At 39.4% G+C, this 15982-nt stretch overlaps 1 protein-coding gene across 2 annotated transcripts in view; it reads right to left on the reverse strand.

Annotated features, from left to right (window-relative positions):
- The window catches only part of LOC131160027 (probable inactive ATP-dependent zinc metalloprotease FTSHI 4, chloroplastic), a 77808-nt gene that overhangs the window by 36453 nt on the left and 25373 nt on the right, over positions 1–15982 (reverse strand). For both annotated transcript variants that reach the window (XM_058115322.1, XM_058115316.1), the window contains exon 3: positions 12045–12420. In XM_058115322.1, the coding sequence (XP_057971305.1) occupies positions 12045–12420 (376 nt within the window). The remainder of the gene's footprint in view (positions 1–12044; positions 12421–15982) is intronic.

Consider the following 15982-nt stretch of genomic DNA (forward strand, 5'->3'; position numbering starts at 1 on the left):
CCATAAGAAAAAATGGGGAAATAAATTTAAATAGCTGAACACAAAATGGTGGGCTTTAAAACAAAGGTGTATTACAGCTCTTTACACAGAGAACAGCATTTTTTTATAGCCAAAGAAAGAAATAATTTAGCAGGCTCTATGGGAGTGCCAGCCAAAGGTAGAACACAAACATATTCACCATGTACATGATAAGAGATCCAAAAAATGTAAGGCAGTGAGTATTTCCATGAAATGTTGTTCAAAAGGCACTTCAAGTTAACCCTTGCTTATCCTAAACCCTCAAATCACCCCCGGCCCCTAAGTATGAGAAATCATTATGCTTAACACATCAGCCTCCATAGTAGATAGAAAAGGATCAGGGTCCTCATGTCTCAATCTCAAAGGGGCACTAAGCTGCCTATTCATAATCTTAGTCCTTAGAAATATTCATATAGGACACATGACCTCTTATCCAATTTCTCCAAACTAACCTTAAACTTTTTCTTTCTCAAGCACCCTATTCCAACTGCCCACAAAAAACTTTTAAAAAAAATGAAAACAAAGAAAAAACTGTTTAGGATTTATCAAAATTCAAACCATATTATCATATATATTTTTAAATAATAAATGAATAAAGGAATGTATCACTATAATCCAACAACATCAACTCTCATATTGTTCTAAAGTCAAATATGGAGAAGAGAAGACAAGGAGGAGAGAGGGAGAGGAAAAATCTGGCGGCAGTTCCTGGAGACTTACATGCAGCTTCAGGTCAACACTCCCACTCAAGCTGGAGGTCTATAAATATTACCTAAACCCAACTTGTTACAACCATTAGGCAACACAGGCTTATGCTGCTTAATTATCACAAAGCATATCTATGAGTTTGGTCTCCAAGAATCCTATCTTTGATATAAGAGACTTCAACCATATAAGCTCACTCACAATATGATATTCTCCTTCAACACTAGATCTTGCTACTATAGTTTGTTCCTCACCGACATATGCAAGTTGTCACTCCAAGGAATTGGTCAAATGCACTACAAATCTTAAAGAGCTTGTGGTGGCCTGGGTATTCACAGCTTATGGATTCTTCTTTCGATAATTTGATCTTGGAATGTGGGTCCCTTCTCATCAGCATCCTGAATCAAGGGTTAACCGCACTTACAAAGTTTGTGATGAAGACGAAACGTCGTTCCCTTCTCCTCAGCGTCCCAAAGCTTTGAGCCCTTGAGCATGGCGACACTCTCGTTGACCTCCTCTCATAATCCCTCCTCTAATCCTGCAACGAAAAACACTAATCTTCATCAATCCCTCCTTTGCTATCATCATCTGTTCTTCAAAACTTATGCCAACATCACATAACAATGTCGTCTCTATCACCTACTTTTCGAACCTCTTACCGTTACCACGAAACAAGGTCGTCTCTGTCAACCTGTGCCCCCTTTCAAAACCTTAATGCCGTACTCCCACATCTGAACTCCTATAGTTTCGAACCCTAAGGCCAAAGCTCCTCTCGCTTGAACATTTGAACTTCAGAACCTAGGTTGAACTGCCCCTGGTCTCCAGTAATCAGCTTCTTCCTGCTCTGTAACCCAAACAACGATGTGGGCTTCTCGTTGTTCACCTTGACTACTCTAGTTCTAGTAATGGATTCAAGGCAGCCTTTTCTTCTGACCTTCTCCCTTTTGTTGCCTAACCATGTTGCTAGTCTCACTAGGGCTCCAAGTGGAAAGAGGTGAACATGCCACTCTTAAAACTGAGAGGAAGGTGATCACTGTAACCCAACTGGATGCATTTAATATTCTCATCACTAAATACGCAAGTAAGCTTGTCTTCTTCATCGTCCTGGCTAAGGAGGGACTCATGTGGGCAATGACGTTGATGGGGGTGTTAAGTGCAGCCAATGAAGGGGGTGCAGCTAGCCGCAGTGGAGTTTTATACCGTAAAGCTGAGAGCAGTGAGTCAATAAAGGTTCTTGAAAATGGCAGAGGATGATTCTTATGATTGACAAAGGCCAATAACAAGATTCTCTACAGCATACGTATTCCAGAAGGCGACTGAAAAAGGGTGGAAGGATTTCCTTGCTGCCCTGTTGGAATTATCTGAGTCGAAGAGTGATGTACCCAATCCAAATAGTGGTAGATGTAGATGTTCTAACCGCAGGTCTTCAGACATTCAGAGAGTTGAGGAGGTAAAGGAGAGGACAAGCGTGTTTCAGAGGTTATCACCAAACTTCTCCTATGCAGATGTGACCAGACGAACACTGGCAATGAGAAAGGAAGAGGCAATGAAAACAACTCACTGCCAAAGGCCTCCAGGAGGCCATGCGAATATTACTAGTCCTATCCCGTTGCCAAGTAAGAGTGGGGGACAATAGGAAAGAACTCATTCTCACTGGGGGGGTCTTCCATGGGACCCACATGGATGGCTGCAGATAGGGCAGAGCTTCAGAAGTTAACTTTTTTGGACAAAAGAAAACCAAGGCTGTGTGGGTCATTAAAAGAAAGGGAACAAATACTGTAAAGGGTTCAAATTCAGAAATGCAGCAATTAAGGTCAGCAACAGAGGCGGAGAAGGGAAGTCCTGATCAATTCAATTTGAATGTCCTGGTGGGGCAATTTTCAAAGAACAGCTTGGATCCAGAAAAATCGGTGGCAGAGGGTATTATTGAAGAAGCTTCTACTAGCAGCAAGAAGCAAGATGTGCTTTACAATGTAGTTGTGCCACCAACTGCAGCTCCATTAGAGAGGATGATCTCAACATCTGAATGGGAAACAGAAGATGATTTGATGTATGATTCAGAAGAGGAAATAGGCAGTATGTGTGAATCAGAGAAGGAGCTTTTGGTGGACCAAGTGAGAGCTGATTTTGAAAAGGCAGACTGGTTCAGAGGTCTGAAGGTTTTAGCAGGGATCCTGGAGAGGCTGGGTTATTCAAAGCCGATAATCCAGCAGAATTCCCAACATTTGGCGAGGGTTAGCTTTTATTTGGACTCAAATTCCACTTTAGCAGAACAGGTGAGAGCTGTGGCTGAACTTGCTGAATAGAATGGGTTATTTCAATTATTTAAAGGAGCAATTGAAGATGAGGAATATGAATGGCCATATCCCACTAGAAATGGATAAAATTGGTCAACATAGGGATCCTAGTTGTATACAGACAGGTAAGGACTCTAATAATCATTTTTCAGATCATCCGATTGCCTTGAATGATAGGGGGTTTTGTCTTCTAACCCTGAGCTTAATCTCCTTCCTGTTGATGTTTTGGATGTTTCTTCCTTGGCTAAGAAAAGAGGGGGGGGGGGGGGTGTTCAATGTTGAGAAGCTAGATGCTTCTTTAGGGGGTCTGGGTACATCTAGAACTAGTTGTGGTATCCTTCCCTTTCATACTCAGCCTCATCTTGTTTCTAATACTTAATGCCAAAGGGAGGATTCTTGTTGGGGAGAGGGTTGTAAGTTTAGCTCTAAGGGAGGTGGGAGAGACTCAATAGACTCGCACAAGCTCCTAGAAGATCTTGGCCCAGAAATAGCAGACCTTGTAGGGAAGGAGGTGAGGTTGGATTTGAGCCCTAGAACCTATGAGATGAGGAAGAAGAAAGCTCATAAAGAATTACGAAATTTGGTTTCCTCCATTAATTATGAAGGGGGTAAGGGTACTAGGAAGGAACGAAGCGGGTTAAGATATGAAGATTATATCAGTTGGAATTTGAGAGATCTAGGGGATGTGAGGATTGAGGAAAAGGAGTCTAATCAAGGAAGTGTTGTCTAAGTACTCCCTAGACATCTTATTGATTTAGGAAACTAAACTAAAGATTATTGACCATGGAATTATTAGGAGCGTTTGGGGTGGCCAATGTAGGGGATGTGACTTCTTACCCTCTCAAGGTGCCTCTAGTGGTGTTCTAGTTATGTAGGACTCTCGATCTATCTCTAAAATAAAGCATCCCCAAGCGGTAAGGCTCCCTGCTTTATGAGGGTAAGAGGAGGGTAGTCACAGTGTACGCAACCTTAACCCTATAAAGGGGATAATTTAGTGGGGTTCTTTTCCCTTTCTATTCTTGTTGAAGTGAAAGGGAGGGGCCAATAGTGGGTTTCCTTTGTGTATTGTCCTCCTAGACCAACTCTTAAGCATGCTTTTTGGGATGAGTTGTATTACATTTTTCGCTTTTTATCTCCTAGGTGGCTAGTGGGAGGGGATTTTAATGTGGTTAGGTTTGTGGAGGGAGAAGAAAAGGGTGGCAAGTGTAATGCTAGTATGCAGAAAGTTGATTCGTTTATAAGGGAGTGACGCCTAAGAGATCTTCCTTTGAGAAATGCTTCTTTTACTTGGTCCGTGGGGCGTGCTAGAACAGTGGCTAGCAGATTGGGTAGATTTATGTTTTGTAGTGACTGGGAGGACAAATTCCCCAACCTTACTCAAATTGTTCTCCCAAGACCTACTTCTGATCACTTCCCTACTATGTTGAAATCTAGCACGGCTCATGGGTCCCACTCCTTTAAGGTTTGAGAATATGTGGCTGGACCGTGCTTATTTTAAGCCCTTAATGAGGAGTTCATGGGAAGAGTACATAGGGTGGGGTTGGGAAGGGTATGGGTTTATGAGGAAGTTTGAACATTTGAAGGAGAATCTAAAATTTTGGAATAAAGATGCGTTTGGGGATGTTAGAATTAGAAAAGCCAGCATCTTAAGCGAATTTTATTTTTTTGGACAAAAAGGAAGAGAAGACTTAACCTTTCAGAGAATGAGGAAGCGAAAAGAATTTCTTCAAAAAATGATTTGGAAGAGGTGATCTTTGACGAAATGAGGCGTTAGAGACAAAAGACCAAATTTAAATGGATTAGAGAAGGTGATTGTCATACTAGCTTCTTCCATAGGTTAACAAATGGTAAGATGAAGAAAATTTTGATTAGAGAGTTGGAGATTCGAAGAGCGAGAAATTATTAATGACCTTGAAAGAATAGCTTCTGAGATCTTTGATTTCTTCGATAATCTTTATTGAAGAAGAGGGTTGCAACCAATGGTTGACGGTTTAGAGTGGAATCCATCTCCAAATATCAAATGCTTTGGCTAGAGAGATCTTTTGAGGAGAAGGAGGTCAGGGGGTAATATTTTGGAATGAATAGGGATAAGGCTCTAGGTCCGGATGGTTTTAATCTAGCTTCTTTCCAAGATTGATGGGATGATTTGCTCAAAGTCTTTCATGAATTTAATGGGCATGGGATTTTGAGTAAGAGCATTAACTCTACTTTTAGCACTCTAGTGCCTAAGAAAGATAGTTCTATTAAGATAGAGGACCATAGACCTATTAGCCTAGTCTCCAGCGTTTATAAGATTATCATCGAAGTTCTAGCTAATAGGCAAAGTCCAGTGCTTGATAGTTCAACGGCTCAGAGTGCTATTGTGGCGCTAGAGAGATAGTGGACGCCATTGTGGTGGCCAATGACGGGGTGGAGGATATTCAGAGGAGGAAGAAGAGGGGTTTCATAATCAAATTGGATTTTGAGAAGGCCTATGACATAGTTAGTTGGAGTTGTTTGGGCAATATTTTTGCGAGAAAGGGTTTTAGTAAGCGGTGACGGAAGTGGTTAAGAGGTTGTTTAACCAATGTATGGTTCTTCGTTGTTGTGAATGGGGAACCTAAGTCTTGGTTTTGGGCTTCTAGAGGTATCAAACAAGGAGACCCACTATCACCTTTTCTATTTTTCCTAGTAGCTTATATGTTCACTGGAATGGTGGATAAGGCTATACGGATCGGGGGTTGATGAAAGGTTTGAAAGTGGGAAGATAGGATATAGTGGTTCCTCATCTTCAATTGGCAGATGATACTATCTTCTTTCTAGAGGATCATAGGCCTCCTTTCAAATGTGTTTTGGGTATCCTCCAAGTTTTTGAGAGGGTGTTAGGGCTGAAAATAAATTTGAGAAGTGGACTAATCAATATTATGCCTCTTGAGTGTGTTAGGGAGCAGGCTTCAAAGGTGGGGTGTGGTTTTTTAGAGTGGCCTTTGACTTACTTAGGGGTCCCCTCAGAGGGCAATCCTAGACCCATGGATTTTTGGAATCCAATGGTTGAAAGAGTGACCAATAGGTTGGATGGTTGGAAGGGGGCACTTTTTCCCATTGGGGGCAGAATTACCCTTATCCAAGCTTGTTTATCTAGCATTCCCTTACATTACTTGTCATTTTTTGAATAATAAAAGACGGCCTATTAGATCGAGAAACAAAAATTACAATGAAAGAGGAAAAAAAGTCTACCCCGTAAAAATTAAATTAAATTTAAAAAAAAAAACAATAAAAATAAAAAATTAATAATTAAACAAGGAAACCCCTCTTCAATCATTTACCTTCATAATTCACTGAACACTTCAAGTTAGCTAACTCCCTTTGACCTTTTTTAGCTTTATTTTTACACCCATCAAAATGCACTTCATTTCCCCCTGGATCACAAAACTTCAAATCCAATTTATCCATGAGATCTTAAAATACTAAATCCTTCCTCGAAATCTCCTCCACTAGTGTTGGTAAAATACCGCCCTTGCACTGCATCTCATTAACCAAATCATCATTTTCAAACATGAGACCCCCACCAATCCTTCCAAAGGGGATGGATGTACATATGAAAAGTCCCCTAAAACGTCACTCGAATCAGAAACATATCCACATCGTTCCCTAGTTTCATCCAAGAGCAAACCCCCGCCACAATCAAACTCATTAAGACCAACGTTTTCATTATCTTATAAATCCCCCCCCCCCCCAAAATTTCATTACATCCTTTCCTTTGCTAACCCTATCACAATAATTTTATGTTTTTTTCTTAGCATTTATGTCTTCCACAATACCTAACTCTCCTAAATTCCTTTTTAATATCTTTGGCACAACCTCACCAAAGTGCTTTCTTTTATCTTCGAACAATTTTTTTCATTTCGACACCCATTTGTGCAAACATACGACAAGTATAAACCTTGGGACCCTTAGATCCCTTTGCCTTTATGTCTAAGGCATCAAATAACCTACCCAAAACACCATCACCTTTATAAACCTTTGCTGCAGCATCCTTTTGCCCCTCTACAAAACCAGAATCATCAACCACTTTAACGCATCTAGTTATTTCCTTATTGTCGTCAAGAATTTTTTCCAAAATTAAGCTGCCAATTTCCTGTAATTGCTCCACGATATGATATATTCCACTTGAATCTAGGGGAACTAGAGAGAGATTCTGGCCTTCGTTTACAGATGGGTGACAATCCTCCTTTATGTTCTCCACCTGCATATGGGGGCTTGAAAATTGGGCATCTTGGACCTGCCCATTATAATTGGCCCAATCTTCCTTTCCCTTGGGTTGGTTGTCCAAAATAGGGCCCCAAAAACCTTGGGCCTGCCCCTTATGAATGGCCCAATCCTTCTTTCCCTTACACAGCCATCTGAAATAGGGGCCTTACAAATTATGGGCCTATTCAATTAATAAGCCCACCTTTTATATAAAAATGAGGCCTCTACTTTCAGGTCCAATACAATCCAGACTAGAGTTTGTATCTTCCTCTTCCCCTACCAAAACCCTAGTCACCTCAACTGGAGTTGCACCATCATCCAAAACCCTAGCTGCCATTGCAGTATCAGCACGCCCAACAGCCTAAGCAATTAGAACATGCGCCTTTGGCTGGAAATCTTCTAGCACCAGCTTCCCTGCAATCTTCAACTTGAGCTTAGCCCCACATCGAATGCACATATCATCTATCCCATCCGCAAAATCTTTATTTCCTTATTGGAACTTGCTTTCACAACCTTCTCCTTCGCCTGCCTTCCTTTTCATCACTGCTTGACTCCATGATCTAGGCACTACAGGCCTACCCACACCTGCATTGAGACCTAAACTCTTTGGTTAATTCACAGAACTTGCTCACGAAGTTGTACCAACCAACCCATTTTGCTCCACCAAGGATAAACACAGAGAACATCTTACCGTTCCAACCTAACCCTAAATCCAAAAACTTCCCTACCCTAGTCCACTTAATAGACATCCAAAACAGCATATTTCCCCATTCGGACCTTTTGAGAACCCTCAAACAACTTAGCAAAATCTAGAAGACCATTGGCAAACCAAAGAACTGCCTCTTTTGGAAGTTTAATCCATCTATTCCAAGAGGGGTTTTCTCAAGCATGAACAAAAACTGAATATCTCTCCCCTTGTACAAATTCAAATGGATGGTCTTCCCTTCAATCTGAATCGTGAGCTTTGACATCAACTGCTACTTTTGAAGCCATAGGGAGATGAGAGAGAGAGAGGGGGGGAACTTGCTTCGCACAAGAGAGGAACAACATAGCTCTATCAATTTTTAAAATTCCAATGCTAATAGCGAATAAGATTAAGAAAATAATGAGAGATTTCCCATGGTCAGGAGTTAGGGGTTTTTGAGATCATTTGGTTAGGTGGGAGGAGGTATGCAGGCCCAAAAAGGAAGGAGGGTTGGGTCCTGGAAATTTGGGGCCTAAAAACTTTGCCCACCTAGCTAAATGGTTGTGGCATTTTCCCTTATAAGATCATTCTCTTTGGCATAAAGTGAGTAAAAGCAAGCATGGGTTGGATGTGAATGGGTGGCATACCACTGTTAGCTTGCGATGTTCTTCAAAGAGTCCATGGAAATATATTTCTCAAAATTATCCTTCATTCACTCCTCATATTAATTTTGTTCTTTTTTTTTTTTTTTTTTTTGGTTTTGGGGGGTGGTGTTCTTGAATTCATTTTTAGAAAGGTTCATGGTTGGTGGAATGACATCCACATCTTTTCCTCGCCTCTTCCGATTGAGCTTAGGGCAAGATAGCATGATATCCTTTTTTGTGGTCAATTTGAGTAGCCCTTTGGTTTCTTGGAGCTTTCTTTTGAAAACATCTCTAAATGATACAGAGATGATGGAACTTTCCTCTTTGCTGTCGTTATTGAATAATTGTCATCTTTCTTCACATAGGGATACTCGCTCTTGGGCTTTGGATAATTCAGGTCTTTTTTTGAGTTTTTTTACCTGTTCCAACTCTTGTTTTCCTCTATTTTCATGTATTTGGAAGGCTAAAGCTCCCCCAAAAATTAAGGCTTTTTTCATTTGGCTGACCGTGCTTAATAGAATCAATACTAATAATCTGTTGCAAATTCGGAGACCTTTGAAGGCCTTATCTCCAGATGTACATATGCTTTTTTATTTTAATTATGAGTCAGCTCCTCAGTTATTCTTACACTGTGATTTTGCTTGGAGCAACTACAATAAGTTATTTGGCATGTTAGGAGAAGCTTAGGTTTGTCCAGCAACAGTGGATGGAATGTTGGCTATCTCTTTCGAGGGCTTCGGAAGGAAATGGATAGGACTGCTCTGTGGAAGTGTGGAATGTTTGCAATGCTGTGGGGTTTATGGTTGAAGCAAAATGCACAGATTTTTTCAGGGATAAATCTGAGCAGGCAGCTGGTTTGGGAGAAGATTCATTATTTTGCTACTTTATGGTGTGTTGGCTCTGGTTGCTTTAAGGGAGCAAGCTTTCTGGGAATTCAGCGAGATTGGAGAAATTTTTTGCTTTGATATATCAAAGTATTTTTTTTGTGTTTTTAGTTTCTTTCTTTTTTATGGATTTTACCAGAATTTTTATGGGAGATGTCTTATTCTCCTCTTTTAAAGTTCTTCTCTTTCTAATGAAATCCCTTCTTTTGCTATCCAAAAAAAGAAGAGTTTGTTCCTCACCAGGCCATGTCACAAGATTACCTCCCACAAATGTACAATAATCATCAGTAGACCTTTAATCATTAGACTATCTTGATGAATTGGCAAGGGGCCTTGAACCATCGTCAGAGCCAGGCCCATCTGCATTAGAATATCACATGATCTCAGAGTTTCTATTACACTTATATATCAAACCTATGCTGGAGAGCCTAGACACCCTAAAATTCTACACATATCGTCCGAGTCTAGCTGTTAGATATTTTCCATAAATTTGTTCACCACCCCTACAGCAAAGGATATGTCACGCCTAGCAACCGTCAAGCAGGCCAACTTGCCTATATGACTTCAATGTTTGTCTTTAAGGTTCGGTCCAAACATCCCTACAACTTCACATTGGGGCCCATAGGAGTATCAAATGGTTTAGTGACCAATATAAGAGCCTCACTTAGCAAGTCCAAGGTACATTTTTCTGAGATAGATTCAATCCTTTCTAACACCGTACAATCTCAATCCCAAGGAAATAATAGTATCCAAGTCTCTGATTTGAAATTTTGCTTGAAGCCACCATTTGACACCTAAAATCCTTCTCTGACCATTGCCAGTGATGATGATATCATCAACATACACAAATAGAAATAACAAGTAAACAAGTAGCACAAAAACTCCTTTTCCAGTGTAGCACGGAATAAAATCAAATGCAGAGACTGCTATACTAAATTCGTCAAACCAAGCTCAAGAAGACTGCTTAATACCATAAAATGGCCTTATGCAACCTACAAACCTTACCATCCCCCCACCCCCAGCAAATTACTCAGGAGGTTGCTCCATGTATACCTCTTTCTATAAATGTCCATACAAGAAGGGATTCTGCATATCATATAAGGGCTAATCAAAATTTATTGCCCAACAAGATCAAAGAGAATATGAGTGTGCTTCTCAAAACCATCAAACCAGACACCAATCAGTTTACTAAGAGCTTTTACTTCTCTCGAAACGCAGTCTGACACCTCCTCCAGCAAATGGCACCTTTCTGCCAAGAATCATTCCTCCTCTGAAACATTGTCTGAACTACAATCAAAGATCCTTGAGCACCCACCAGAACCAACACAAGAAGTAAACCCTCCATTGCCATGATTTCTTCACAGATATCCGAGCTAAATATTCATCATCCCCTCACAACTCTTTGGAGCATTCCGTTATAAAAATCAATAATCCACTCATGGGGAAATCCTTTTTTACTCTCATCAGGCACTAATATCCCTTTTAACCTACAATTAGATCAGATAATCATTCCAATCAAGAATTAGAACTTAAACTTGCTTCTTTTTCTTCCTTTGCAATTGTAGCCACAGCACTCTATCCATTAATTCACTCTACCCAACTATTCATTTTATTGGTCCATTCCAAGAATTCAAATAAGGTTTTGTGCCGATAAGAACGAAATATTCTCAGAATTCTCCATTGACATAAGCTGCTTTTTTATTTTTTTGCATTCATTCCCTCTCCTATTTTCCTTCACATCCCCCTTCAGAGCAGGTGAAATGACTGATGGTTCTTCGTCCTCCTGCATTACCTGCTGCTTCTAAGGATAACACTGATCCCCTGTGAACCAATAAAATGGCCACCCCCACCAACCAACCAACCATCACCACACCCCCCAGCAGCAGACGTCCAGCATCCTTAACTCATTCAGGCCCAACCCAAACTTAGATCTCCAATACTTATAAAAGTTTCCTAAGGGTCTGGTTTTAAGTTCAGAGCAAGAGGACCAATTGATTGGTTGACTCAGAATTAAAACCACCTTTCAAGACTCCACATTCTCTAGTGCCTTTTGGACTTCTTCCTAACTTGGACTAATGTGAATCGTAAAATCACTCAAAGGAAACAGAATTTAGGCCATAAATCAGTCAAACATGCTTTATTTTCTCGTGCAAAAGTTTACTTTGCCTTTCTCAATCTCAATGTTTTTCTGCATTTTATTTGTTTTGTGGAGAAAAAATGCATACAGCTTTCCCAAGACATCAACTCAAGCAAGCGCAAGAGGTCAACTGGAAAAACAAGTAAATAGTTATTAAGAACAACTCTTCTACCAATTTCTGAGAGGAATTTCTGCCCTATCTGTCAAGCTAAATGGTATTTCTTTCAGTTTTGTTAGATGATTTAGAACATTAAATAAACTGAAAGCACACCTGTTTTCAGCAAGTCAGAAAGCATGTTTACCAAACAGCCACCAACAGGACAAAATACAAAAGAAATGTGGATACAACAACCAAATCAAAAAGTATCAAACAGCCATCAAAACAATAAAATCGGACAGAAATGAAAGTCCATAAAAAAACAAGAAGAATCACCATTTGCTTACCGACTCTTGCCTAATGATCCAAGTGCACGACGCTTGAGTGGCCGGATTGGTTTTTTGCTAGGATCCCCCAAATCACAAGGTATTAACTTTGCATAAATTGGTCTCATCAAATTATCTATCCAAATATACAATATAACAGACAAGGCTAGCCGCATAGACCACACAACTGCAGTTGCAACAGTGGAGTACACTTCTGCAGGTACTGGATCCACATTAAGAACATCAACATTTACTAGCTGTTGATGCAACTTCTGCCAAACATCATTCCAACAATCGACTGGCATTCGATCAACCACATGACGCCGGAAAACAATGGCCTTACTCAAATTTCCTCCTGGTCCTTCCAATTTTCCATCTTTGTAGTATGGTAAAATCACTGCAAGGAAACATAACAAGTACCTTCAGCAGAAGATTTCAAGGATAAAAAGACAAACGGCATTATGCAGAATAGTATAAAACAAACCAACCACATTTATTACAACCATTAGAGATATGTTTTCAGGGACGTAGCCTATTGAATACAAGGAGAAAAAATTTACTGGTTTGAAATAAACAACAGAAATCAATGTGATATGAGACGACATTTCACATAGATATACTCCTGCAACCAAACTTCTTAAAGCAGCAATAGCATGGAAAACAACATGGCATGATCAAAACTAGGCACTGAAACAATGTATCAATTCTTCATCTAGGATGATAACAATCACTACAGAGAAAGAAATTAGAAAAATAAGAGCAGAACACAATGAAAAATAATAGAATTGAGAAGGAGAAAAGACAGGAACAAGATACAAACACCCAAAAGTAGGATTTAGAGAGTAGAGAAAAGAATCAGCAGAAAAAAGAAAGAGACGAGGGAAATTATATACCTTTACCATGTCTAGAATTCATTGTTTGAATGAGGGTAAAGAAGACAGACTTGCATATGGTTTTAATTGACTTAAAGAAAGCAGAAGTTCTTTGCTGGATTTTAGAAAAAGGAGTTTGCAGTAAATATACTAAGGTCATTAAGGATATGTATGAAAGAGTAATGACTACTGTTAGGACTGTAGTAGGGGACTCTATAGAATTTCTAATCACAGTATATGTACATCAAGGCTCTACTTTGAACTCATATCTTTTTGCTTTAGTGATTGATGAACTCACCTAGAATATCCAAAACGAGATCCCTTGGTGTATGTTGTTTGCAGATGATGCCTTGATTGATGAAAGTAGAAGTGGAACGGAACCTAATAGAACTATGGAGAGCTGCTTTAGAGTCTAAAGGTTTTAGGATAAGTAGAAAAAAGACAAAATATATGAAATGTAGTTTTAATAACGTAAGGAAGAGTATTGGACATAAGATTAAACTTGATAATCAAGAAATTAATAGCACTATTAGATTTAGAAATCTTGGATCTATTATGCAAGCGGAAGGAGAAATAAAAGAGGATGTAGCACATAAAGTTAAAGACGGATGGGCAAAATGGAGTGCATTAGGCGTGTTGCGTGATTAGAATACCCTTAAAATTAAAAGGAAGGCTCTATAAGATGGCTATAAGGTCAGTCATATTTTATGGATCAGAATGTTAGGACTTAGAAATAATATGTACAAAAAAGTAAAAGTTTCCGAAATGCAAATGCTAAGGTGGATAAGTGGTATAACATTAAAAGATAAATTAAGGAACAAACATATTCGTAAATTAGGCATAGCACTAGTCAAAGACAACATAAGGGAGGGATAGCTTAGAAGATTTGGGCATTTGAAACACAAGCCAAGCAAGGAACCTGCAAGGAGGAGTGAGTTAGTTATTGTTTCTAGTATTAAAATGAGTAGACCAAAAATAACCTGAAATAAGATAGTTATGGACTTAATAGCCCTTAAGCTAGTGGAGGAAAATGCCCTCGCTTGGGTGAATTAGAAGAAAAGGATTCATGTAGCTGACCCCACCTAGTGAGGCATAAGGCATGCCATTGCTGCTGCTGCTGTTGATGTTTTAGAAGCAATTCTTCTCCTTTCTTAATAAGTGTTGGGAGGTGCAAGGATGTACAGAGATTAAGGTGGCATCTAGTTTTTTTCTGATTTTGCATGGTTTGGCTAGAGAGAAGCTCATATTTTTTGTGATCGCACTTTTGCCTATTGATTTGATTTGGGACAGTATAGTCACTTTTCACTTTTCCATGGATTTTTCCTTCAAGTTGTTTTGACAGTGTTTATTACTCTGATCTTCAGTGTGAATGGAAGGTTTTTGTTAAACTGATTTTTTTCCTTTTCCTCTTCTGTGTTTATCTTGTCTTTTTTTTGTGTGCATCGCGCCGCCGGGGGGGGGGGGGGAGAGGGCTGTTTGTTTTGTTTTGGGAGGATTTTTTATCTTCCTTGCGTATTCTTTGTTCTCTTAATACAATTTCTTTTTCTATCAAAAAAATATTTGACAATAAAAGAAGAATTCATTAATAGAATAAGAATATACAGCTAGGAGAATAAGACATCTCCTTCACAAAGTCTAGAAAAGCCAGATAAGAAACACAAAGGAACAACCTAAATACTAAAGAATTAAAGAGAAAAAATCAGCACGAACTAACACGTCAACACATCAATCGCGCTGAATATCAGAAAATCCCACCCCCCTAAAATTCCCTTGTCCCACACCACCAAAGAGAAGCCAAATAACGTATCTTTTCCCAAACTATCAAATGAGACAACTTCTTCCCTAGAAAAATGTGTGCATTATGCTCCATCCACAACCCCCAAAAGACTGCCAAAAAAAACACATTTCCAAAGTTCTGCCCTTTCCTTTTTTCCTCGCAAATCCAGCAAAAGACACCACCAAAATTCCTCCACTGTCTTAGAACTCACCCAGCATTCGCCTAAAATACCAAATAACTAATTCCAAACACTCCAAGCATAGTCACAAGTCACAACGAATGAACAAATGTGATGATGATCCTGAACTATTAAAGCAGAGAACACATATGTCTGGAGATATAGCCTTCAAAGGTCTCCGAACCTGCAGCAAGTTATTGGTATTAATTCTATCAAAAAACATTTTCTAACTACTAGTTTCTATCAAAAATAAAAAGTTCGTCAGCATCTTCCTCCGAATAAAAAGGCCAATTAAAATCTGTGATAACCACATGATCTTGAACAACCTCACCCCCTTTCAATCTCTACCAATAGCCACCGTATCAAAGAACCTAGTGTTGCAATTCCCCTCCTTCACCTACTTTAGTTTTTGATTCTAACATACCTCCTTCCTCAAAATAATCTAATCAAACTCATTCAAAAACTGAACCTTTGCACTGATCAAATCCCCATACAGAGGACCCTCTTATTCCAACATACCAATTTCTTGATAGAAATCACTAGTTTTAACTCTCAGATCTCCACTTCCAAGTTCCAAATATTTGAATTTTCTTTAATAAACTTCAAGTTCTTCATAAAATAGTAATTCTCCCGCACTTCAACAACACACTGCCCCACCAGGAATTCACCCACTCTGCAAAACGACAATGAGATAACCACATAATCTCAATCTAAGATGTGTGGACCCCCATCTCATGGAACTGGACTCAAGAAAAATGTAGCAATGATCATCAAAAGCCTCTTTTGGAAGCACCACAAAAGAAAGATTAGGGAAAGCATTCTCCCACCTAAATATGTAGAATTACAACATACAAAAAGATGAAGCCAAGGGCCAAGTGGCAATCAATACGATTAAGGTGTGTGTGTTCGCATGTGTCTTGTAATGCATATTGGTCATAGAGCCACGTGCACTGACACATGAGAAGAATAAATAATAAACTTATCAGGTTCAGTAGATACTTAAAAAATTGAACCAATGTTTTAAAAGGCGAGGCGTTTTACCCTCCGCAAGGTGAGGCGTAAGCCTCAAGGCGTTGAGGCATAAGCATTTTTGGACTGTATTTTTTAAAATAATCAATAAATAAAATCAATT

Source organism: Malania oleifera, chromosome 1 (genome assembly GCF_029873635.1).
Source record: "Malania oleifera isolate guangnan ecotype guangnan chromosome 1, ASM2987363v1, whole genome shotgun sequence".
NCBI classification, from domain to species: Eukaryota; Viridiplantae; Streptophyta; class Magnoliopsida; order Santalales; family Ximeniaceae; genus Malania; species Malania oleifera.